The sequence below is a fragment of the Mus caroli genome, unplaced genomic scaffold (assembly GCF_978045245.1).
Source record: "Mus caroli unplaced genomic scaffold, Mus_caroli_1 scaffold_2, whole genome shotgun sequence".
Lineage (NCBI taxonomy): Eukaryota > Metazoa > Chordata > Mammalia > Rodentia > Muridae > Mus > Mus caroli.
Window position 1 is genome coordinate 88,549,351 of NW_028227257.1, and position 25,396 is coordinate 88,574,746.

At 51.0% G+C, this 25,396-nt stretch overlaps 1 protein-coding gene across 2 annotated transcripts in view; it reads left to right on the forward strand.

Moving 5' to 3' along the window:
- Positions 1-331: 331 nt before the first annotated feature.
- Positions 332-25,396, forward strand: part of Creb3l1 (cAMP responsive element binding protein 3 like 1) — a 42,848-nt gene continuing 17,783 nt past the window's right edge. The window contains exons 1-2 of one of the 2 annotated variants that reach the window (XM_029469947.2): positions 332-872; positions 23,166-23,394. In XM_029469947.2, coding sequence (XP_029325807.1) covers positions 771-872; positions 23,166-23,394 — 331 coding nt within the window. In that variant the 5' untranslated portion in view covers positions 332-770. The remainder of the gene's footprint in view (positions 873-23,165; positions 23,395-25,396) is intronic. The other variant, XM_021155723.3, reaches the window with a different exon arrangement.

The following is a 25,396-nucleotide window of genomic DNA, read 5'->3' on the forward strand; positions in this document are numbered from 1 at the left end:
AGGAAGGAAGGAAGGAAGGAAGGAAGGAAGGAAGGAAGGAAGGGAGGGAGAATTTGGCGAATTTGGCTTCCTAGTCAGTCCTCAGTTTACAGAATCGTGGCTTGTAAAGCCATCACAAGCCATCCAGGTTTCACGAAGCCTACAGTTTCCAGGATAATTTTGCCTTTATCCCCCTTATTTGAGCACTCAGAGAGCTGAGCCAGCCAAGGAAACCTAACAGACACACGTCTCTTTAAAAGAGAGGCGACGAAGCCCCAGCCACGCCCTCTACTCATTAATATTGAGTTATCGTGAATATTGATGTGGGGGCGTGGCGCCCGGGCCAGCTGGGTTAACCAGCCCGGGGTTCCCAGTTTCAGACTCCGGAAAGTGACAGAAGCCGCGCAGAGGAAGAGACCCAGAGAGATCTCTGCGACTCGGCAGCCACCCATCCTCGGGGGAGCATTGGGCTCCCCCGCCCCTGGCTCCCGCCCGGCCTGGGGGGCTCCTCCAGCATCGGCCCCACCCCCGGGCTCCCCATGGAAGCCAGCTGCGCCCCGGGAGGAGCAGGAGGAGGAGTCGGCTGAAAGCCCACGGTGCTTTCGGCGCTGCTGCCCTAAGGCCCCCCAGCGCCCCCGACCCGCGCCACCCCCACCGCTCCTCCCCCGGGGCTCGCCCGGACCTGCCCCCCGGGCCGCCTGCCCGCGCCCAGCCGCAGCCGGGTGCGGGGTTCGCCGCCGCCCTGGAGTGAGAAAAGCTCAGCCCGAAGGGGTCCCCTGGAACCCGGCGCGATGGACGCCGTCTTGGAACCTTTCCCGGCCGACAGGCTGTTCCCGGGATCCAGCTTCCTGGACTTGGGAGACCTGAATGAGTCGGATTTCCTCAACAATGCGGTAAGAACGAAAGGGTCTCGGTTCCCCTTTGCACACAGCTCTCACCCCTCTCCGCAGAGCGCCTGGAACCCCGCAAAGACCCGCAAGAGCCAAGGAGGGGGCTCAGCTCAGGGCCCCCTGGATGGACACATGCTAGGGTTTTAAGATGGGGCGACTAGTTACTTGGACGCCCCTCTTAGACTAGGAGCCTAGAGAGTAGGCTCGCAGCAATCGCCCCACACCACTCCTGGGGACTCAATCCAAGAACACGTTGGCCTCTGGCTTTTAGAGGAAGGGGACAAGGAGGCATAAGGGGCCTCTGAATCTCGGACATGAACTAACGAGACACCAATCCCCACCCCAAACCCCACAGCCCGCGCGCGGCATAGTCAGCCATAGTCTTCCATCCGCCCTCCACCCACCCCAAGGTTCTGGGACCAGATTGGGCGCAAAGTAGAGGAACTCTTTCCTGCGCCCTCTTTAGGGCCTCGGTGGCTCTGGGGCTGTATCTCCGCTTGGGGGCGCACAGGGGTGCTTTCCCAGGCCAGACGCCCGAAGCTTCTAGGGGGTTAGAGGCAGACCCAGATACAGAGCCAGACCCAGAAACTGAGGAGCCCTGCTCTGGCCTCCCTCCCGGGAAGGCAATAGGGGGTGATGGGACAGGGAAGCACCGGGTGACGGTTCAGAAGACCTTTTTTTTTTTTCTATCAGTCTCTTGGCCACTGTGCTTCTTGTCCCTAAGTTCCCTGTGGTTCTGCTAACTTTGTCTCTCCCTGTGGCTTCATGACTGCTCCCAGCTGTGAAGTTATCCTCCTTCTCTCTCCTTTCCCCTTCTTTTCTAAGGAAACGTGGCTCTCTCTTATTTCCTTTCACTCTCTTTCACTCGGGCTCAGCCCTAAGACTTGATGGAGGAGGAGCATGGCTGACAGACAGACAAATACACACACACACACACACACACACACACACACACACACACGGTGAGGGGGGGGCGGGATTCAAGGTCTCATGCTGAAAAAACATGGGCTGTTTGGAGAATCTTCTGGGAACCCACCCCCACCATGGAATGAGCCACTGTTGCACACCCCTCCACCCCACACACACCAGAGGCCAAGCACGTGGCTTCCCACCTGTTTGTCTCTACCTCTTGCTCTAACAAAACTTAAGCAGGCAAAGGTCTTAGATGTCCTTCATTGAGTGTCCTGCTCAGCTTGATTCGTGTCTCCATCAGTCAGGGAGTCATGGGGTGACAGATCTCCCAGGCATTCTCAAGCAGCATGTCCCGGCCTTGCTGTCTGAGGGAGGTTGTTCAAGTCTTAGTCTTCTACATCCGATGGAAGGAACTAGGGGAGATGCTTTGTCTTAGGAGAAGTGGCAACACCCTCATCCTGCCTCTGTTTCCCTTGTGAGCCTGGGCCATGCGTGACTCTTTCCCCCTCAGGCCTCCATTACCTGATCTGTAAAATGGAGGGAAACCGGGCCAGTGCTTCCTAAGGATGGTTCTAGATGCTTCCCAGGAGTAAAACAACAGCTTTCTGAGGGACCACATAGCCCTCTTGGATCAGGTAAAAGATTCTGCTCAGAGGGAAACAGGTTTGTTAGGGCCCAGGCTCCAGGGGACAATGCAGCTGGGGACCGACTGAGCTGGGCTTTCTTCTCAATGAACGCTGCAGCCTGCTCTGCTCTGTAGCTGCTCCTCTGAGCCTTGCTCCAGTGTAGGAAAGAATTCCTGATGCGCAGTGGGACATCAGGTGGGAATGGCCAGCTGGGGCCACAGCCCTCATCTGGACCAGGATTGGATAGCCATGGGGAAGAGGTTTCTAGGAGGAGAGGGCTCCTCTCCTGGCTAGAACATGGAAATTCTACATCTGCCTCTGCTTCTGCTACCAGCTAATGGAGCTGTTCACATAGACTTATGCTCTTCAGGGCTTCAATTCCCTTATCTGTAATGGGAGAGCATCTTTCCCTGTAGCATTATTGTAAGGACTTGGTTAGAAGATTAACATAGCCAGGTGGTGGTAGTACATGCTTTTAATCCCAGCACTGGGGAGGCAGAGGCAGGGGGACTTCTGAGTTCGAGGCCAGCCTGGTTTACAGAGTGAGTTCCAGGACAGCCAGGGTTACACAGAGAAACCCTGTCTTGAAACCCCCCCCCCAAATTAATTAATTAATTAACATAAAGATGATGTAGATTAAGGCCTGCCAAGGAAGAGACCTGACTTCTTCCATGCACTGAATGAAGGAGACAGAAACACTCAGCTGGGAGTCGCTGGGCGACTTTGAGTGAGTCCTGTTCCTTCCCTGGGTCTTCAGGATGGGAAGGATGTGTCTATTGGAAGATGGAAATTTGTGTCTTCACTGCCCTTAAAAATCCCCAGTGTGGGCCATTAAAGCTACATGGGGACTCCATGTGCCCCACCCCACCCACCATTGCACTAAAAGCAAAAAAGGGAAAGCCAGTTTCTCCTGGCTGCAACTGAAAAGACAGAACCCAGGGAGTCTAGCAGGCAGCCTGAGGTAGCCAGTGCTGGCCTTGCCTCTGAGGCCTTCTTCCTATTATTGAGATGAGTCCTATGCAACTTTAGAGGCCCCCTTAGAACAGAACAGTGGTCCTTCTCCCCAGAGGTGCAGGGCTTCTCCTCCAGCCTCTCTGTCCTCCCACAGCTCCTAAGTGACTGTTCTTCAGCTCTCTTGCAGCACCCTATGGTCCTTTCAGCCCTGTGCGTGCAAGAAAGAGTCTGGACTCAGATAACTGGCATGGAAGAACAGAAGGAGAGAGGGTCTGTGCATGTCTTATCTCTCTCCTCTGGCCAGAAGAAAGGGATATCTCTGGTTTCTCTCCAGGGAACTGACTCAGGATTCCAGAGAAACCCCAGCTGGGAGGTGTGGGGAGGAGGAAGAGGGGGAGCAGGGAGGGGGGGTTCTGTTGTCTCAGAGGGGAGCAGCAGGAAGTCGCAAGGATGTTTGCTCAACACACCCATGTACCTCTCAGCAGCTGGGAAAGCCAGGTGTGGGGATGAGGGGACCCCAGGACTAGCCCAGAGGAGGGGTTTGGAGGGAGGTCAGGCCGATCACTGCTCCCCAGATTCCCAGCCTGACTTCTGCACTAATGCTGAAGTGGAAAGTCAACAGGCCCCCACCCCCCAGCCTTTAGAGGATCTGGGGAGATTAGAGAAGTATGTGTGTTTGGATGTGCCTGTGTGGGTGGGCTTTCTGTAGCCTTTGACAGTGTGCAGTGTGTGTGTGTGTGTGTGTGTGTATGTGTGAGTGTGTGTGTGTGTGTGTGTGTGTGTGTAGTCTGACCAAAAGAAGGGCCAAGACACTATGGCCTTAGAACCTACGAGAAAAAAATGAATTAAAAGAAAAAAATTCATTGGGAAATCAAAATCTCAGAGCTCTGATTCAATAGTGAGGGCTTCTCAAACACTTAAGTTTGGAGTCCATGGTTTGCTTATTTTTACTTTTTTTTTTCCTTCCCTGACTTTTGAGGAAACAAGTTCCTGAGAGCCAGGGGCTTCATCTGCCTCCATTATCCCAGTGCCCAACAGAACTCCGTCCAAGGTGTAGGTCAACCATTGACAGATGCGTAAATGAATGAACAAGGTTCAGGTCAGACTCCAACTATGTTATGTGGTGGGGTATGCAGGTGTGTGCTCGGGTGTGTGGAGATGAGAGGACTCCCTTCTCGGAACCACCTAACTCTTGAGACTATCTCTCCCTGGCCTGGGGCTCACTAAGTAGGCTAGACTGGCCAGCCAGCCCCAGGAACCTGCCTGTCTCCACCTCCCTAGCACTCTGATTACAAGTGTACACTCCTGGGTGGGTTCTGGGAATCGAACTCAGGTCCTCATGCTTATGTGGCAAAGACTTTACTGACTGAGCCAGCTCCCCAGCTCCCTTAGCCTCTATAAGTTTTAGGGAGAAAAGTCAAGAGTGCTAAGTTCATCTGCTCCCAGCCATCAGAGTCCTGCAGTGGGTATTGCTTCTGGGCTTTACAAAAACATCACCATGGTTTCCAAAGAGTAGGCACTGCTAGGAGGCATTGCCATAATCTGCCCGAGGCCCCTCAGGCCCTAGTCTCGTGCAGCCTAGAGTTGGTTGGACCGTAGGGAATTTGAACCTGTGGCTCTTGAGCCAGACTTTGAGCCTGGGCCGTCTTCTGTTCCTTCTTTCTCAGGTAGTTCTAGGTCTCTTAGGCAGTTCTAGGTCTCTCAGCTACCTAAGGCTGTGGTCCTTTTTGTGCCTCTGGCCTTTCCCCAAGCCACTCCTGCCATCTGCAATGCTCAGCCTCAAGTCCTCCCACCTCCGTATCCCACCTCCGCTTCCCACCCTCAGCTCAGATGCCCGGGACCCTGCTGTGTTCTGTGCCCTTCCTTCTGGTTTCTTCATGGCCCGAATCCCAGTCTGCAGCTGTTTTATTGACTTTTTATATATTTCCTCCATGAAGAACTCCCATAAAAGCAGAGACCATATCAGTTTTATACATTGCCATAAACCCTCCACATAGTATTGTGACGCAAAATAGGCACTGGCCATAGTAAAACTCTACAATAATGCAAAACCCCACTTCCAAATTATATAAAACACGGAGCTATATGTTTGTAGAGTCAGTGAAAAGGGATACATTTCAGGCAGATGGACCTGTCATCCCACGCAGCGGGAGTAAAGGTTACACGGCAGACTGAGGGAGGCCCACAGGAGATGGGGGTACCTGTCTCTGAGCTCCATAGGCACAGAGATCCGCCCACTGAGACTGAGCCTGGAGGTGAGGCAGAGACACATGTCTCTTCACACTACAGAGGACTTTGCTCTAGTCAAGGATTTACTGTGTTTGCAAAAAAAGTTCTTTTAAGGTAAAGCTGTTTTAGAAACAATGAGAATGAACCAGAGCTGAGAGCTCAAGGGCCATGCAGGAAATTCCAGAAGGGGCCCTGGACCCCCAAGGTCCTGACCTGACCAACCCTGAGTGTGCTGGGGGTGCCCAGAGAAGCCTCGCCTGCCCCTAAGGCATCTTGCATCTGCCAGAAAGTCTTTTTCTCATTCACTATATACATGTCCATCCCCTCAATGGCTTAGGATTAGAGAGGCATGTTGGCAGATCCCAGGGTTCCTTCGTGAAGGAGACCCACCCAGGTCTAAATCACTACCCATCAATAAATGAGAAACCAGAAAACAGAATGGATGCCGTGCTCTGCGTAGCTCCCTAGATGTAATCTAACTGCAGCAGTCAAGAAATTAAGAAATGATTGGTACATGTGTCCATGCAGATACAGAAAAGCTGGGATTCAATGGCTTGGCTCTCTAATGGAGAAGCAGCAGTGTCCTGGAAACTCAGCATGTTTATTGTCTACAGTTGAGCAGAGAGGCAGAGTCATTGCATACAGATAAACAAGGAGACCGGCTTATTACATACAGCTGAACTAGGAGCCAGGGTTATTATACACAGCTGAGCAGGAGGCAGGCTTAGCTAACATTCTTGTAGGGGAGCAGTCTTCAGGCTGCAACCAACTAGGGGAGAGTAAGCTATAGTTTTCTGCACATACTATCAACAGTGACACTCTGATCTTCCTGAGGAAGGCTTTGCCATCCCTCTGAGACTCACCTGGAGAAGCTTTTGTCACTCCCATGAGGCTAAGGCATTTGAGTTCTTGTCATGGCCATACCCATGACAGCAATACACACTCACCCAGGACTTCTCTTGCTTCCTATATGCGGACACTGGTTGACACCATGACAGAACAGACACCTTGTAGGGCCTGAAGACAAGTTAGAGGTTTTGCAAGGTTTCTCCAAGGTGACCTTGCATGCCCTCCCCAGTGTCTTCCACACCTGATGGTGAAAGCTCGATTGAGAAGCAATACAGAGCAGGTAGCACCATCTGTCTTCTCCTGCCTGAGCATCCCATTCCTTGTGCAGATGAGAAAAGGAGACTCAGAGAGGGTGCACAGTTCTCTCCAAATTGAGAGAATCTCAATCCAGGGAATCTGAGAACAGAGAGAAATAGCTAGAGACTAACTTCTTTGCATGTTTTCTTGTTCTGGTTGCATCCGATGGGCTCTGCCTGCATTCTCCAGGTTGCCCTCCTTAGGGTACCATGGATACCTGGAGTTTTAGGTACACAGCTGGAGTCCCTGGACAGGCTTCTTGTCCCCTATTTATGTCCATGCTGGGTTCTGTTCTCTATAGGACCACAAGGAATTTCTCCCAACTGGGTCCTCTCCACCTCCTCCAATCTCTATACCCAGGACCTCCAGAGCATCTCTCAGGGACCTGGCTTGCCCTTGAACCTCTCTGGAGAAACCAGTTCCAGATGTTGGAGAACAGGCTGTTCTTCTGGAAGTCTCACCACTCCAGGGGGGCAGGATGGAGGAGGAAGATTTGGGTGGAGTTGAGTGAAGACTGTGAGCATTGCTTTGGCTGGAAGTCTGTGTAACCCCCTTGAGCAGACCCGGGGAAGTCACAGTCAGTGACAGGACCCTAAGCCAGGAGCAGGAAAAACGTGGAGGTTGGAAAGTCTGGCTCAGAAGCTGGGAGGAATAGAACATGACCCAGAACCTTGACCCTCAAAGGGAGTGTGTCATGGGTATTGGTTTCCCTGCAAAGTTCAAGTCCTTGATCCCTGAGAACTGGACATACCATATCATCAATGAGTTTGACTTGACTGAGTTGAGTGGCCAGGCGCAGTCTGCTCCTCCCCCAGCTCTCCAGGGACAGAGCATTCAATGATGCTTCCTTGGCCCTTGGCTGTTGGCCCAGAAACCATTTCACCCTTCACAAAGAGGCTGACACATCTAAGCAGGGATGTGTGGTCCAACAGAGCAGCTGGACAGCAGCAGCCACTTCCTCCTTCCCCTTCCAAAAGAATAACAAAAATGAAAGCAGTAGAGACAAGAGGCAGGCCCTTAAGGCCCTCCTGGAGAGCCGGGAGGCAGTTCTCAGGCAGTGACTGCAGGGCGCTACTAGCCGGAAGCCAGACTCAGCCTGCTCCTGTGGGCTCTGCTCTGCCTGGACCTGGACCGCCTTTATCCCTCAGTCACCTCATTCCTCAGCTTCCTGTGTGATCTCAGGCAAAGCCCTTTCCCTCTCTGGGCCTTGACTAAAACACTCAGGGTTCCCTGAAGGCAGAGGATCATTCATTAATTTCAGCCATTCTCTACTCCTAGCTGTAATGCTTAGGAGGTATTTATTTACAATACAGGCTGATAGAGGGATATGTGGGTAGGTGTTTGCATGGATGCATGGAGAGAAAGAGTGGATAGATAGTTGGGTGGGTGGATGGATGAGGAGAAGAGGGAAAGGAAAGAGTAAAGATTATTGGGAAGAGGAGGGAATGGATGTGTGGGTGGTGGGAGGAAAAATGGGTGCAAAGAAGAGTTGGGTAGGGAGGAAGTGGAGGGGGAATAAGTCTGCAGAAGGACAATGAAGCGAAACACACTCCCAGTTTTGGTGGTCTTTCTTCTAAAAGTATTTTCCATTCATCCATTTATGCGTGCGTGCATTCATTCAAGTGCCGAGTCATGTCTCACCTCAGCTGTCCACTTTATCATGATGACCTTTGTGTATGTGTGTGTGTGTGCATGTGCACAGTACATGCATGTTCACATTTGTGTGGGTATACGTGCACACGATGTGTGTGTACAGATCAAAGGTTGACATAGAGTGTCTCCCTCAACCTCTGTCCACTTTAGCTACTGAAGCATGATCTATCTCTAAACCCAGAGTTCACCAGGCACCTAGCTAAGCTAGCAAGTTGGTCTCCACCTCTGGAGTGCTATGGTTACAGGCTGGCCACCACGCCTACCTGACCCTGCGACTGCTGGGGCTCTCGACTCTGCTCTTCACACTTGTGCAGCAAGTGTTTGATCCACTGAGCTATCCAGCTCCCAGTTTGATCCAGCTCCCATGATGACTTTTCTTTTTTTTTTTTTTTATTTATTTATATATAAGTACACTGTAGCTGTCTTCAGACACACCAGAAGAGGGAGTCAGATCTCATTACGGATGGTTGTGAGCCACCATGTGGTTGCTGGGATTTGAACTCCGGACCTTCGGAAGAGCAGTCGGATGCTCTTACCCACTGAGCCATCTCACCAGCCCCCATGATGACTTTTCTAATGTGAAATATTAAGAATACAATAATGCATGCCTGTGGACTCTGTATAAATAAAAATAGCTATCTGGGAATTCACCAGACACTATTAGAAACAGACAGTGTTCTAAATAGAATGGGTTTGGGTGAGAAGGAAGCATAGCTCTCGAGCCCACTCACTGTGGATAGATTCAAACCCCAAATGCCTTCAAACAGGGCTGGGAATGAGGCCCAAACTATATAGACTTCAGGTCCAAAACAGGTGACAGGGCTGGCAGGCCTTGGGCAGCTGGACTATGCCTCCTTCTCCTCTTCCTCCTCCTCCTCTTCCTCCTCCTCTTCCTTTTCCTCTTCCTCTTTTCATTCTCTCTTTCCTTCTCTTGTTTTCTGGTGTTTTGAAACAGGGTTTCTCTGTGTAACAGCCCTGACTGCTCTGGAACTTGCACTGCAAACCAGGCTGGCAGAGATCCTCCTGCCTCTGCTCCCTGAGTGCTGGGATTAAGGGCGTGAGCCACCATGCCCAGATCAGACTTCTTTTCTTCATGCTTATAGTGGGAAAAATAAAAGTAGGGTTCTCATGAAAAGTCAACTAGAATCTCCTACACACACACACCTTTGTCTCAAGTGTACATGTGTATATGCCGTGGAGCACATGTAAAAGTCTGCAAGTGCATGTGTGTGCACGCTGTGGGATACATATGAAGTTCTGCATGTGTGTGTGTGTGTGTGTGTGTGTGCGCACTGTGGGGTCAAGGACCCTTACCAGCTTAGCCATCTTATTGGCCCCTAACTAGGAATTCTTGAAGAGGGCCCTGTGCAGAGCCGTGCACAGCGCCCTCTGCAGGACACAGTTGCTGCCGCTGCTTTCAATCTGATGCAGTCTTGGTCTGAGGAGAAAGATGTCAGCATTTGGGCACCACCGCCCTTGGAGAGACAAATCACCTTCTCCAGTTCTAGGTAGAGGCTTTCCTATGTGTACTGAGGATGGACACCAGCGCCTTGTTCATGCTAGACAAGGGCTCTGCCACTCAGCTGGATCCAGCCCTCTTTTCCCTTTTTATTTATTTATTTATTTATTTTTATTTAAGTCTCTCTCTTTTTTTTCTTATTTTTTTTAATTAGGTATTTTCTTCATTTACATTTCCAGTGCTCTCCCAAAAGTCCCCCATACCCTCCCCCACCCACTCCCCTACCCACCCACTCCCACTTCTTGGCCCTGGCATTCCCCTGTACTGAGGCATATAAAGTTTGCACGACCAATGGGCCTCTCTTTCCAGTGATGGCCGACTAGGCCATCTTCTGATACATATGCAGCTAGAGTCAAGAGCTCCGGGGGTACTGGTTAGTTCATATTGTTGTTCCACCTATAGGACTGCAGATCCCTTTAGCTCCTTGGGTACTTTCTCTAGCTTGGGGGCCCTGTGATCCATCCAATAGCTGACTGTGAGCATCCACTTCTGTGTTTGCTAAGCCCCGGCATAGTCTCACAAGAGACAGCTCTATCTGGGTCCTTTCAGCAAAATCTTGCTAGTGTATGCAATGGTGTCAGCGTTTGGAGGCTGATTATGGGATGGATCCCCGGCTCTTTTCCCTTTTTAAATCTTAAGACAAAATCGAAGTTGCCCAGACTTGGCCTTGAACTTACTCTGTAGTCTGGGCAGGCCCTTGAATTTGTAATCCTCCTGCCTCAGTCTCCTGCATAGTTAGGATTACAGGCCTGCAACACCAGACCTGGATAGAAGCCCCTTTCTTTGGGTTAAGCTCCCAGGCCTCAGAGCTCTGTGCTTCTAGGGAGCTGGAAAGCCAGGGAAGGAACAGAGCTGGGCCCTGGGTGTAGACTCCATGCCTGGAGCAGGGGCCCATACTTTGTCCACAGCACTGTACTAACAGGAACCCACTTCCATTCTGTGACGTCACAGACACTAAAGAACAATTTCTGGAGTCGAAACTGGGTTCAACTGTGGTTTGACCAACTACAAGCAGCACAACGCTGGACAGGAGTTCCCTCTGTGCGCCCCGGTTTCCTGGTTTGTGAGGCAACGGCTCTGATAGTATCAACTTTATTTTCTGAAGCCTAAGTGAGACTCTGAAGGCAAAGAAGCAGAGGAGGGGCCGTCACCCGCATGCTCGACATTATTATTACTGTCAGCTGTACTGTGAGGACCTCTAACTGGTTCCATGCTCAGTGTTCCCATTTAAAAGGAGACTTGGGTCCCATTGTATATAGAGTTGTGCACAGCATTAACCGGTAGGCAGCAGCCTGCACACTATGGTAGCACAGGAGAAAGAATTCTTGGAGCTGAATGATCTGGGCAGGCTTCCTGGAGGAAGCAGCCTGTGAGGTGAATCTTGGAGGATGGGAGGGGTAGGATGAGAAGATAAAAGAACATTCCAGGCCCAGGGTATAAGCAAAGGAAGTGACAATCTTACAAGCCAGAGAGAGGGGAAGAGGGGCTAACTCTCCTGTGGAATCCCTTATCTCACACCTTTGATCCCATTCTAGGAAGTGCAGATTTTTTTCAACAGAAAGCAGGGAGCCCGTGATACTTCTGGCCTGGACAGGTGGTGGCCCCAGTAACTGTGACCTGTCTTGATACTAGGAGATCTAGAATTCATCAGGACATCTTAGATCTCTGTCTGTCTGAATGATTAGGGGCTTTCCTCAAGAGGAGACAGAGTTTTCCGGAAGCCCAAGGTAGCACGAGACAGCGGTGAGTCAGGTCCTTCTCCTCCTCCCTTGTAATCACAGCCCCCCATCCACTGACCCCTATGACCTGGTGTGACTCTGTCCCCACCTCGCACCTCCTCCCCCACCCCTACCCCCAGTCAGAAGCAGCAGTCCCCAGGCCCTTTCATCATGACACCAGAACCCAAGGCAACTCCACCCTCCCGGGAGGACCAGTTGTCTCTACTTAGAGCTGGGGTCTCTCCCAACCAATGCCCTGTCTCTTGGCCCAAGCTCAGGACTCTAATGGGATTCCCCATCCCATCCAGGAACTCAGACCCCTCCGATGCTAGACAAAGCGTGTCCCTGTGAAGTCCGGGGGACTGGAAGAACCTGAATCCCACTCTTCAGCCAAGCCCAGCCTGGCACAGCACCCTTTGGCTCTCCCAGCCCTCAGCTGGGACAAGATGCCCGAGATCTTCTCCCAGAGTGGACGCCCAGCCCTACCCTCTGCCGCCCCAAAGCCCTCACCCCTCTCTCTCCAGCACTGCAAATCAGTTCCACATTTGGGGTCTGGCATGCTGTATCCACTCAGAACTCTCCCCTCCCAGACGGCCTGGGCTCCCGCAAGGTCAACCCAACCCGCAGGGGTCTGCGGAGCAAAGAGCCTTTGCCTTTGACACCCCCTCCAGAAGACTGGGGGGCTGGACTGTGGTGAGAGGAACTGAGGGTTGCCAGGCTCTCCAGAATAGGATGAGAAAGGACAGGGGGGTGGGGCTGAGGCCTAGCCAGAGCAAGCAGATGCAGCGTAAGGGTGGGGTGTGGTGAGGGAGGCTGAGAGGTAGTCCCCAGCTCAGCACATTCCTGAGACATCTGGCTGAGCTGGAAGAGCCCCAGCTGGCCTGAGAGTTGCTCCAGTTTCTCTACTCTGATGTCAGGCAGGACCTAGTGCTCCCCCACCCCTCGCAGAGTCCTACTGGCCTGGAGTCCACGGGACTGAGTTCTGAGGTCCCTGCACCCTGAGTTCCAGGCACCCAGAGAGAAAAACAAAACAAACAATGTTGCAATAGAGGAAAGAATGGCCGACTGGAGAGGGCCTGACTAGGGTACTAGGGAGCCATCCTGGAAAGCTGAGGGCTCACTCCTCTGACTGATTCAAGAGCGTCCTTCCTAGAGCTCCTGCCAGTCTCTTCCTTGAAAGGAAGCTAGAGAGAGATGCATAACGCTCTCAAGGCAGCTTGCTGTGAGTGATATGACCCTTGGCAAATCCACCCCATCCCTGGCCCTCCATTTTCTTCACCTGCCATGGCTAACACTGAACTAGCACCTTCTGTGTGCCCTGCACTATTGACGCACTTTACAGATGTTTTCTTGCTCACTTTTCCTAGCAGCCTGGGGCTGTAGAGAGAAGTCCCCCTGCTTCATAACTGAGACTCGAGCTCAGAGAGGTTAACTGCCTGGCACAGGCTACACAGCACATAGTAGACCAAGGTTGGAATCAGACCTGTCTGTCTCCCTGTTTATGATCGTGACTACACCACTCCCCACAATAATAGGAGGTGGCCTTAAGGTGCTTCGAATTATGTTTTCCTTTGGCTAGAGCTATGCTCTTCAAGAAGGACAAGGGTAGGCATTAGTCACACACTGGGTGGGGAAAGAAGGCAGAACATCTGGCTTGGGTGCATCTGCTGGGTTAGGAGTTTCCCTTTGAAGTTCTAGAGGGATCCAGAATCGAGGCACTGAAGCCATAGCCTGATCCCCAGTGGAACCCAAGGGTCCTACACCTTCCCAGAAGGAAGGGAGGATATAAGGAGAGAAAATGCCAGTTGTTCCAAAAATAAAACCTGAGGACGATTCAGACAGGCTGGGCCTTGAGGAAGCCAGAAGCCGAGCGGTGACTGTGCCGAGGAGAGGGGAGAGGCCAGCAGAACTGCAGCAAGAGCCAAGCGCTAGGCTCCAGCCTACCAGGACTTCCAGCTGGTCAGGACCCAAAAGAGATCGGATCCAGCCAGCTAGCTGCCCAGCGGGCTCCATGTATACTCAAAGACCTGGCCTGGGCTTCTCCAACACTGAGTGGGGGCTCTGGACCCTACAGAACCGGTCTGTCTTGGCTTAAACACAAAAAGTCCTTGGGCCAGACCAATGTGAAAAATGGGTATAGTACAGCCCCCTCTCCCCAGGGAGGAACCCAGGGAGGGAGTCCAAGCCAGTGGAAACTCTGCCTAGAGCAGGAGCAGGCTGGCAGCAGAGCAGAATTCAGGACACTCATTCCTGGATGCTCTACCATGAAAGAAGCAGCCTCCGTCCATTAGCTGATTAACACGTGCCTTCATTCACCTGCTCAGCCAGTCTCCAAACGCCTGTGTTCTACATGAGCGTGCAATGCATTGGCTATACCCCTGAGAGCTGAGTCTGGCAGGCTCCATGCCTATAATCCCAACACTGGGGAGACTACGGCAGGAGGATTATGAGTTTGAGGTCATCCTGGACTAATCAGCAGGACTTGGTCTGAAAAAGGGTTGAGGGCAGGATTAGGCACAGCTAGTCAGAGGCAACATGATCATTCCAAGCTACCCTATGGAGCTTAGACTAGTCCTGGGTGCTTGGGAGTTATGGGTAAATTTGGGGAATGGCATAGCTGTTTTAGGATTTGGTAGATCACAGCTCTAAAAAATGATCACACTTCCAAATATCAGAAAGCCTTTCTAGAACGGGATACAGACCTGCTTGCTCATCTCTCAGTCTGCAGAGCTGAACATAGAAAAATGAGCTTTTACTACGAACTCTTACTGAAAGTAGATGAACAGTAAAGGCCAGATGAGTGGGTACGTGATGGGTAATGGGGGTGACTGCCTGCTTATTCTCCAGAGGTCCCCAGGGCCAGCTCTAGCTCTTGGTTTTCAGTGTCCTGAGCTGTCCCAAAGGCATCCTCTGGCAACTGCATATGGACCAGCCTCCTTAGCAGCCAGACCATGAGCTGCCATCCCTCAGTGGTGCCAGACACAGCTAATCTAAACCCTGGGCAGTGCCACTCACTGCCATAGCTTCCTCCTGTCCAGACAGTGCCTGGCGCCTGCCTCAGAGTTGGACCACAGCATAGGAGCCGCCTGGTTAGAAGATGGCAGGGGTTGGCCAGGAACGTGGGGGACCTTTAGCCTACCCAGGAAAAAGTAGGTGGTTAGACTACCAAGCAGGGATTGTGGAGGTGGTATATGCCCTCTCAGGACCTTCCTTGGCTTAGAAGAAGCCTGCAGTGGGTGCCAGCTTATTTTTCCAGCATATGCTGGCACAAACCCCGCTCCAGTCTCCGTGACAGCCACTCCTCAAATCCAGCTGTGATTGTCCCAGTGTCAAACAAGTTAGGACTCCCAAACCTTCTCTTGCTGGGGCTCACGTGACTCTCAGGCTTAGCTCGCTCATCTTTTAGGCCTGGGAGGGTGTGAGATGGTGATTGTGGTGGCCATGACTGTGTCTTTCTTGTGTTGTGTTTTTCTTGTTTTGGTTTTTGAGCTAGGTCTCTTTCTGTAGCCCAGGCTGGCTCCAAACTCATAGAGATCCACCAACTTCTGCCTCCCCAGTGCTGGGATTAGAGGTATGCATCACCAAACCTGGCCTTTGGTGGGGTTATGGTACTGGTGATAGAAGCCAGGGCCTCATGCATACTTACTTAGCATGTGCTCTAACCTCTGAGCGACATTCTTTGAATTGGTGTCCATCTGACCCTATCTGATGAGTTTCTCATTGGGCTTGTGTTACTGTCTGGTAGTGTCCCTCTATGTAAACTGGGGTGCTATGGGTGGAGTATTAATATACATATGATAGACCCCGTGCAAGACAAATCTCAATGTATCAGTTGTGGGGGTAGGGGTGGTTTATATCTCTCATTGGGTCATGCCAGAGAAATGGGGATTCCCTGGGTGGAAGGTCCCTCCCATCCCAGCTCTGAGATGCAGTGTACACATGCATGTGCACTCACAGAAGCAGCCCTGTGTATTTGGATTTAGGTTTCATGGTTAATCGTTGAATAAGGGAAAAACAGGTCAACCCAGCACCAGCCCTTCCTTGGCCTGTAGGAAGAGGGGCTGATAGGAGGTTAGAGCGGCAGACCCCCTGTAACTCCCACACCTGCCAGGAGGGCGCTAGGGAGACTTTATCCCTTCTAGGCCCAGAAGGGCTAAACAGAGAAGGAGCTGACTCTCCCTTCTGACCCTGACAGCTCGATTCAGGGGGAAAATAAACAGTAACCCAGGAGAAACCTGAGCACACCACCTGACCATGCCTGGACCTCAGAGCAGAGCCAAGTAGGGCTCTCCATCTGGAGCCTCCTGAGTTCTGGTCCAGTATCTATGCCCTTTTGTCAGGCAGCCAAGGGCCTGTCTCTAGAAGACAAGTTCTTAGTCTTTTAGGGCCCCCAAATACCTGGATGGTGATGTTTAAGGACAAGGAGGTCTGCCGACAACTGGGGACCCAGAAGCCCACATCTCTTGGCAGTCTTAAGTTTCCCTCACCCAACGCCCGCCCACAGCAGTGACTCACAGCGGTGGCCTTTGGGCTTGAAATGGAGGCAATTATCTAGTGATCACTAGGCAAGTAACCGTCCGGGAATGTGTGGGTCAGTGTGTTAGGGGACAAGAGGCGTCTGCTGCGCTCCCTGGGAAAAGAACGAGGGAAATGTAAGAGGATTCCCCTCCCGTCTCTTCCCAGAGCTTATTTTCTCAGAAGGAAAGTTCGCAGGGGATTTCCCCCACCCCTGATCCCATATCTCAGTCTGGACCAACTTAGGTCTTTCCCACGCAGCACGGGCTGAATCTCTCTGGATCAGGGTTTGGTGTAGAAACCAGAGCACCAGTGCAGCATCAGAGGACCAGGTCTAGGGGAAAGAGGTGCACAGTGGCTGCTTGTACGTATACCACAGCTGACCGCTGCGCCCAGATATTTTCACTATCTGCAGTGACCCCTTTGCAAGGGTTAAGGAAAGAAAGAGCTCAGTCTGTAGAACCCTGGGAACGTCCCCTGTCACACCAGGGGCTGGCTGGGGGTCCATTCGTGCCACCCCATGGTAAGATTACTGGAAGGGGCGGAGGGGCAGAGCTGGAAGTGAGTTCTCTTCTCCGTTCGCCTATCATCGCGAGTGGCCACACGACTGATTAGGGTCGTGGAATTGCCATCTCAGCTCTGCCCCAGACACAAACTAAGAACTGGTTATATTCCCCCACCCCCCCATGTCCAGCAAGCTTCCAGGTCTAGAATCCTACTCTGCGCAACCGCGTTCCCGGTCAGGCAGGCGGTGGCTCGCAGCCTCCTATCATTGGCCAGGAGCTTCTCTGCTCTCACCAATGGCAAGCGGGATTCCTGGGAGGGGCGGGGCCCAAGAGGCCGATTAAGCCACGTAACTGCAGCGCGGAGCGAGCAGGGCTCCCTCCACCCCTAAAATTTAAAGGGCGGGCGGCTGAGCTGTAGCGCCAAGGAGAGACGCAACAGTCGGGGAGGCAGGGTGCCGGCCTGAGAGCCGGAGGTCTGGGGACCTCTCCTTCCAGGGAGTGGAACCGGCGCCTGTTGCCCGTGGCGGCCGAGAAAGAGCTGATATTGGCACAAGTGTAGGAAAAAGTCTTTAAGGAGGAGGGAAATAATCTCCAGTGCCTCCTTCTCTGGCTTCCCACCCCCGTTGCCTGTACGGAATGGCACCCCCCGAAGACTGCCTACCCTAACAGAACACCCCGCCCCCTCAAACGCTGGCGTGAGCCTTCTGTGAACTCCTGGCCACCGGCCTCCCTCTCCCCTTCCCCAGCCCCCCCAGCGCCACCCCCATTTCCATCAGACAGCCTAAATATGATTCTTGTGTGTCTGAGTGAGCTGGAGGAGGGCTCGATAGCGGGCGAGAGCGACTAGGGCCAGAGATGGGGAGGTTTGAAATCTCTAGAGTGAGCTTTACGGGGATGGAGGGAGGTGGGTATAGAACACAAGGGAAACCTCCTTACCCTCAGTTCAATCCCTGAGCTGCGGAGAACCCCGTCCGAAATACTAGTGACACGCCTTGTGATTGTGGGTAAATGGCTTGCTCTTTCTGGATTTTAGCTTTCTTGTTAGCAAATGGGTTGAGGGGCATAGACCACTGACTTTCTCGGGTTCCTGCTGTCTCACAGCATAACTGAGATGCCGCGCAAGGCCAGACATCAGATGGAAGTAGGCTACAGTATTCAGTGAGCAGCTACTGGTGGCAATGCTCCCATGAGAGGCTGATGGGTCTAGGTGTTATGTGACAGGACCACCATCCACCCAGCACTCCAGGAACCTGGGACAGGGAGGAATGAGCGCGGGAGCTCCTCTACCCCACCCTGCCTGCCCCTTGGCCGCCCTCTTCTTCCACTTGGCTCCCACCGCTCCCAGCCTGCTGAGCGTTGGCTGTTGTTTCTAGCAGGTGGGGTTGGGGTGTCTCACAACACCCGGCCATTTGAGGCCTCCTAGCAAGTTCATTCGGGCACCCCCAGAAAGGGTCCTCGCTTATTTTCCTAAAACTGGAAAACTTTCAGGACCCCTACCCCAGGCTGGAGGGGGCTGGCTCTTCTCTCCCAGGCCCCCGGGAAGGGGTTTGGCAAACTCTTATCGCCTGCGGAGCAGCTGCTGGAGAAATACCGTGGCCGCTGACTCATGGCTCTTCCAGCTCTGTGCAACCCCCTCCCCGGGGCCCCACCGCAGCCTTGGAGAGCGCCCTACCACCACCATCACCGCATCCCAATCCCCGAGTTCGACTGGAAGGAAGCGCCCCCAGGTGGGATGGCCTGGTTCTGCTGCGTAGGTGAACCTCTCAATCATTAGAATGGATCATACATCCCTAAAGCGTTTCTGACCCTGAACTCTTTGTACGGCACGGCCCAGACTCTACTGAACAGCTAAAACACTAGTGGCCTTACTCTGAGATGCAAGGCCCTACCCCTGTACCCCTACTGAATGAGTGGCTAGCAGGTGAACAAGGCACAGACTTGTCTCCAAGAATATAGTCTGGCATCAGCCAGGCCAGTCCCAAACGGAGAGGTGTGTGGTGTGGTGTCAGGGGAAGGTCTGGGTATTGAGGGACCATGGGCACGTTCTCGCTTTGTCTGGCTCTGTTTGCCCTGCCCGTCAAATGTAAAGCAATGCCTTTGCTCCTTGGGGTGTAATAAACTGGTGCAAGGTCTGGGGGCGTGGCTCAGTAGGTAAGGGCTACTGCCTAGAATGCACAAGGCCTTGGGTTCCATCCCAGTACCTCGTGAAGGCAAGAGGATCAGAAATTCAAGGTCACCCACCGTAGGGTATGGAGAAGTTGGAATACATGAAAGCACTTGGGGAGATTTAAGTAAAAAGAAAAATATAAAATAATGACGAAGCATCCCGGAAGAAGAGAAATGGGAGCCCAGAGTATACCAATGGTGTCTCTGGATTCATTTTGCCCTGGAGTTTCTCGTTATACTTGCTCAGAGGGGAACCTCAAACCACCTCCCTCTATAGAGTCCAAGCTCATGCCTAAGTTTAGGGGCTGCTGTTTTCATAGTATTAACTACCAAGTGTTTCATACATACTGCCTACCACATGCTGTTTTGAGTGCTTCGTGCACTCGGCCATAGCATCCTCATAATCATATGAGGTGGGTACCAGGCGTCTAACCAACACTTGATCCCCATGGCAATGCTGTGGAGTAGGAGCTATAGAGAAGTTTTTTAAAGTCAGCAAGTAGTGGAAGAGTTGAAAACAGGTCTCTATAGTTCCAGACTCTTGTGCCTTCCCTGCTCCTGAAAGACCTCACATCCAGTGCTGAGCCTTATCCTGAAGCAGAAGGCACTGCTCATCCCTGCCTGTGTCCTAATAGTTCAGGACGCAGAAAGCCAATGACTGGTCCTGGAGCCAATCCCCTTCACAGTCTCCAGGTGGAATACAGGGCCTGAAGCAACCCCGGCCCAATCTCATTCAACCAACCAGCTAGTGCACATGACTAGACACACTGTGTCACACATTAATGACTCTTCAAGAGGAAAAAAAGCACCTACTATGTGTTGGCCCTGGAGTGTTTTATTGATGATATGACTTCTCTTGACTTATGACTGTACAAGGGACTATCCTAAACCTTTACTCGTATGGATTGGCTTATTCACCGCAATAGTCTTAGCAATGGAAACTATTATCAGCCCTACTATGCACAGAGAAGGTTAAAACACGGGTTAATTAACTTTCCCACAATCATGATCAAAGCTTTGGTCTGTTTATTTCTGAGAAAGAAAATTGACATCTGTATACATATAGCTGAGATTAATAGCTTGCCAGGTTTTTTACTTCAGTATGTTTGATGGATTCTGATATTTTCTACTTATTTTGTATTTTGTTTTGTGCTATTTTTTTCTTAAAATCTGGCTATAAATGCCCACATGGACACGGGGCCAGTTTATTTAACTTAGACTTTATAAAGCACTTGCTTGGCATACACAAGGCCCCAGATGAAAATAAAAAACATACTTTTACCTGTATGTGGTAAAATGAGAAAGCACAAAAGTGGTTCCTAGGGGCTAGGAATGGCAGAGAAAATGGGGGCTGGGAAGAGGGGGCAGTGGGGACAGGGCTACACTGGAAAAGGGGTTGGTTCTAATGCTTTGCAGCACAGTAGGGAAGTTGTGGTCGACAACGATTAATTATATATATATCAAAATAGCTAGGAGACAGCATTTCAGTGCCCCACAAAAGAAGTATATGTGTTTAAGGTGATAGATATGCCCCATTGACCCGGTCTGGGCATTGTGCATTGGCACATGTAATGAAATGTCCAAGTCTGCCCCATAGATATGTACAATTATTGTGTGTCAAGGAAAATTTTTCTAAGTATATTTTTTTAAGTTCTGGTCACGACCCACTAAATCAATTTCATAACCCATTAGTGAGTCACCACTTGCTGCTTACACAGACTGAGTCAACAGCTGGAATGATTGAGGCCAAGACGCAAGCCTCTGTGAGGCGGCCCCACAGCCTGATGCCTCGGGATAGAGAACAGCCTGAGAGGGGCGCAGTAGATGCCTGAAACTCCAGCACTCAGAAGCCTCAGGCAGGAAGATCATGAGTTTGAAGCCAGCCTAGACTACTTAACAACACCCTGTCTCAAAGAAGCAGACACGAGGGCTAGAGAGATGGCTCAGCCATTAAGAGCACTTGTTGCAGAGGATCCAAGTTCAGTTTTCAGTACCCACATACAATCTATCAGCCATCTGTAACTCCAGTTCCAGGGGATCCAAAGCCCTCTTCTGGCTCACTCTTCAAGGGCACCAGGCACACATGGAGTGAACATACATATCCACATGCAAAGCGCTCATACACATAAAATAAAATAATTTACATAAAAGAAAAAGAAAAGCAGACAGGTACTAGGTTGGGACATAGCTCAGACTTGGGCCCCAAAACTCCAACTAGGGACATTGAAGAATGAAGAAATGACAGATACAGACACACATACAGGCTGGGTGTGGTCCAGTTGGGTTCTGTTACCATGGTATCCTGCTGTAACCTGAAATCTCGGTAATTAGCTACAGCACAGGGGAAGGGCTTCTAGTCTGAATGGGAAGACTCTGGACATGAGCAATCTCAGGAGAAGGGTGCTGCACTTGCCAGTCTTTGCATGCACTGATCAATAACTCATGAGCTCACATACTTGGGCTCCCAAGCAAAGCTTTGCCATTTCTCATGAGGCTTTGTCAGTTGTCCCAGGGGTCTGAGGTCCTGAAGGCCTTGCTATGGCTGTGCTCATGCCAACACACATTCACTAGGACTTCCTACTCAGGGCTTCTGTCATTCCCTACTTCAGTCAGTAAAATTCATAAGGACCTGCGTTAGCGCCCTTTAGCTCACTTAAAAGAGCATGGTCGAGCCTGCCTATAACCTCCAAATGGGGAGGCAGAGACAGGTGGATTCCAGCAGAGCTAACTAGCCTATCCTACTTGGTGACCTCCAGGCCGGTATCAAAGATCCCACTGGTAGGAAAGGCTGGAGAAATGGCTCAGAAGTTAAGACTGCTGGCTGTTCTTGCAGAGGACGGGTTTGGTTCCCCGTGCTCATATGTGGGCTCACAATCATCCGTAACTCCAGTTCCAAGGGATCCAATGCCCACTTCAGACTTCCACAGACAACAGGCATACACAAGGTGCATAGTCATACATGCAGACAAAACACTCATATGTCTAAAATAAAAATAAATAGCCTTCTCCCCCCCCACCACCACCAAAAAATCAAGGTGTGTGGAACCACAGAATTACAAGGTTTCCTGGGCTACATTGCATTTACTGCACCCTGTGTTCTTCATAGATAGTATTTGTGACTTTTGCCCTGTATGTCTATCTGCATCTCCCTCTCTGTCTCTCTGTGTGTGTGTGTGTGTGTGTGTGTGTGTGTGTGTGTGTGTATGTGTGTGTGTGTGTGTGTGTGTGTGTAGGCCAGAGGTCACCTGGTTTCTCCAGTTCCATACATTTTGTATATTAAATAAGATGTGTTTCTATTTATTTAATATGTATGAGCGTTTTGCTTGCATGTTTGTATGTGCACTATATGTGCTCTTGGTGCCTGTGGCGGTTAGGAGGAGGCATCAGATCACCTGGAACTACCTACAAAATAGTTGTGAACCACTGTGTGGGTACTGGAAACTAAAGCTGGGTCATCTGCAAGAGCAGCCAGTGGTCTTAACTGCTCAACCATCTCTCCAGACACTAATTTTTTTAATAAATAAAAAATTTTAAGGTGAGGAAGTTTGTGAGATTGTTCAGTGAGTGAAGGCACCTGTCTCATGTGCCTAGCAGCCTGAATTAGGTCCTCCAACCCCACTTAAAGATGGAAAGATAGAAACAACCCACAAAGTTATCCTCTGACATTTACACATAGGCAGTGGTATGCATGTACACACACACACACATTCACACACATACACACACACATTCACACAGATACACATACACACACATTATAATGATAATGATGATAATAACAAAAAGGTTTTTTGAGACAGGGTCTTTCTAAATAGCCCTGGCTGTCCTGATACTCACTATATAGACTGAGCTGTCCTCAAACTCACAGAGATCCACCTGCTTCTGCCTCCTGAGTGCTGGAGTTAAAGGCAAAGGCCACATGCCCAGCAACAACAACAACAAAAATGTTTAAATAAAAAGAAAGAAAGATGGCTCAGCAGCTAAGAGCACTGGCTCCTCTTCCAGAGGTCATGAGTTCCGTTCCCAGCAACCAAAAGGTGGTTCACAACCATCTATAGGGGGATCTGGTGCCCTCTTCAGGCAGGCAGATATATATGCAGCAGAGCACTCATACATTTAAATAAATAAATAAATAAATAAATAAATAAATAAATAAATAAGAGTTAAAGCCAGTGATGTTGGTCACCGGGTGGGTGACAGTGTCCTGGTACACTGGTCATGGGGAGGGTAGTAGTGTCATGATGTGGTGTCTTATAGTATGAGTGGTAGGAAGAAAAGAATGAAGAGGTGCCCATCACAGCAGCACCTGTCCCCCCTCTCCAAGCCTCACTGAAGTTCCCTTCCCTCCCCAGCACTTCCCGGAGCACCTGGACCACTTTGTGGAGAACATGGAGGACTTCTCCAATGACCTGTTCAGCAGTTTCTTTGATGACCCTGTGCTGGACGAGAAGAGTGCTCTGCTGGACATGGAACTGGACTCCCCTGCTCCAGGCATCCAGGCGGAGCACAGCTACTCCCTGAGTGGGGATTCTGCACCCCAGAGCCCCCTTGTGCCTGTCAAGATGGAGGACACCACCCAAGGTGAGATGGGAAAGTGCTCAAGAGAAAGGAAGACGCTCCTGGGCATGGGGAGGGGGCATTTGCAGCCCAGGACTCCCAGAGCATCTGCCCACAAGCCCCTTACAGCAGGGTGCAGCGCTGGGCCTCTCCTTTCCCCCTGGAATCAAACCCATGTCAACAAGCAGTTCACAAAGAGTGGTCCTTAGACAACAGTGTCACTGACAGCCTGTGACAAATGCAGCGCCTTTTGCGGAGCTGCTGGAGGTGGCTTAGAGGGCAATGTGCCTGCCACTCAAGTCTGAGGACCTGAGTTTGAACCTCTGGCTGGATAGTGGTGGTCCCATAACCATGGGGTAGGTGCATAGAGGAGAAGAATAAACCCAGAGACAAGTAGCTCCTAGAGGCTTGCTAGCCAGACAACTTAACTGAAACAGGGAACTTCAGGTTCAGTGAGAGACATTGCCTCAAATAATAATTTGGAGAGTGACAGAGCCAGGCATACAACATCCACCCACCTATGTCCTACACAGGCACAAACACACATGAACATGCACCCGCACATCTGAACCCTCCCATACACATCCACACACAGAAAATAAAATAAGAGTCAGGTATGGTGGTTAATACCTTTCATCCCAGCACTCAGGAGACAGAGACAGTCAGATCTCTGTGAGGTAGAGGCCAACCTGGGCTACACAGTGAGTTCCAGGACAGCTAGAGCTACACAGAGAAACGCTGTCTTTAAAATTAAATAAGTAAAATAAACAACAGCAACAATAATCAATGCAGAGCTGCAGCTAGCCCAGCATGGAGGTGAGTGTTGGTAACTTAGCACTCAGGGTGCTGGGTAGATGGTGCTAAGTCTGAGGTTAACCTGGGCCACATGGTGAGACCTTGTCTCCAGACACACAAACTACAAAACGACAAATGAGGGCTGGAGAGATGGCTCAGTAGTTAAGAACACTAGCTGCAAGCTAGAGAGATGGCTCAGCGGTTAAGAGCACTGACTGCTCTTCTGAAGATCATGGGATCAAATCCCAGCAACCACATGGTGGCTCACAACCATCTGTAATGAGATCTGACGCCCTCTTCTGGTGTGTCTGAAGACAGCTACAGTGTACTTAGATACAATAATAAATAAATCTTTAAAAAGAAAGAAAGGAGAGGAGAGGAGAGGAGAGGAGAGGAGAGGAGAGGAGAGGAGAGGAGAGGAGAGGAGAGGAGAGGAGAGGAGAGGAGAGGAGAGGAGAGGAGAGGAGAGGAGAGGAGAGGAGAGGAGAGGAGAGGAGAGGAGAGGAGAGGAGAGGAGAGGAGAGGAGAGGAGAGGAGAGGAGAGGAGAAACACTGGCTGCTCTTCCAGAGGTCCCGAGTTCAATTTCCAGCACTACATGGTGGCTCACGACCATCTGCAGTGAGATCAGCTGTCCTCCTCTGGTGCAGACAGGACACTTATACACAAATAAATATTTTTTTAAAAAAATGAAATGCACTTACATAGGACACTGAGACAGGAGGATAGAAAGTTCAAAGTCGATAGGCAGGGGAGGCATCAGCCTTTAATCCCAGCACTTGGGAGGCAGAGACTGGCACATCTCTGAGCTCAAGGACAGCCTGATCTATATAGCAAATTCTAGGACAGCCAGGGCTACACAAAGAACCCTGTCTTGACCAAACAAAAAAACTGAGGCAAGGAGGATGGTGAGTTTGAGGCCAGGACTGGCTACTTAACAAGCTCCAAGGCGGCTTTGGATTCCAGCATGCACAATACCTCAAAATAATAGCAATAACAACAATTATCATCATCATCATCAATATATAGGCAAATTACAGAGTATCTAGAACCTCCCATCTCCTTATACTGACATACCCCAAAATATCACTTAGGTGCCCTGTTCCAATTTTGGCTCCTGAAGTGGAGCTTAGCGAGGCGACCTCTCTCCCATCTCCCATCTTTGAAGCAAGCAGCCCTCTGCCTCCAAACTGCTCCTCAAAGGTACTCAGCAACTGAGACCCACACTGCCCC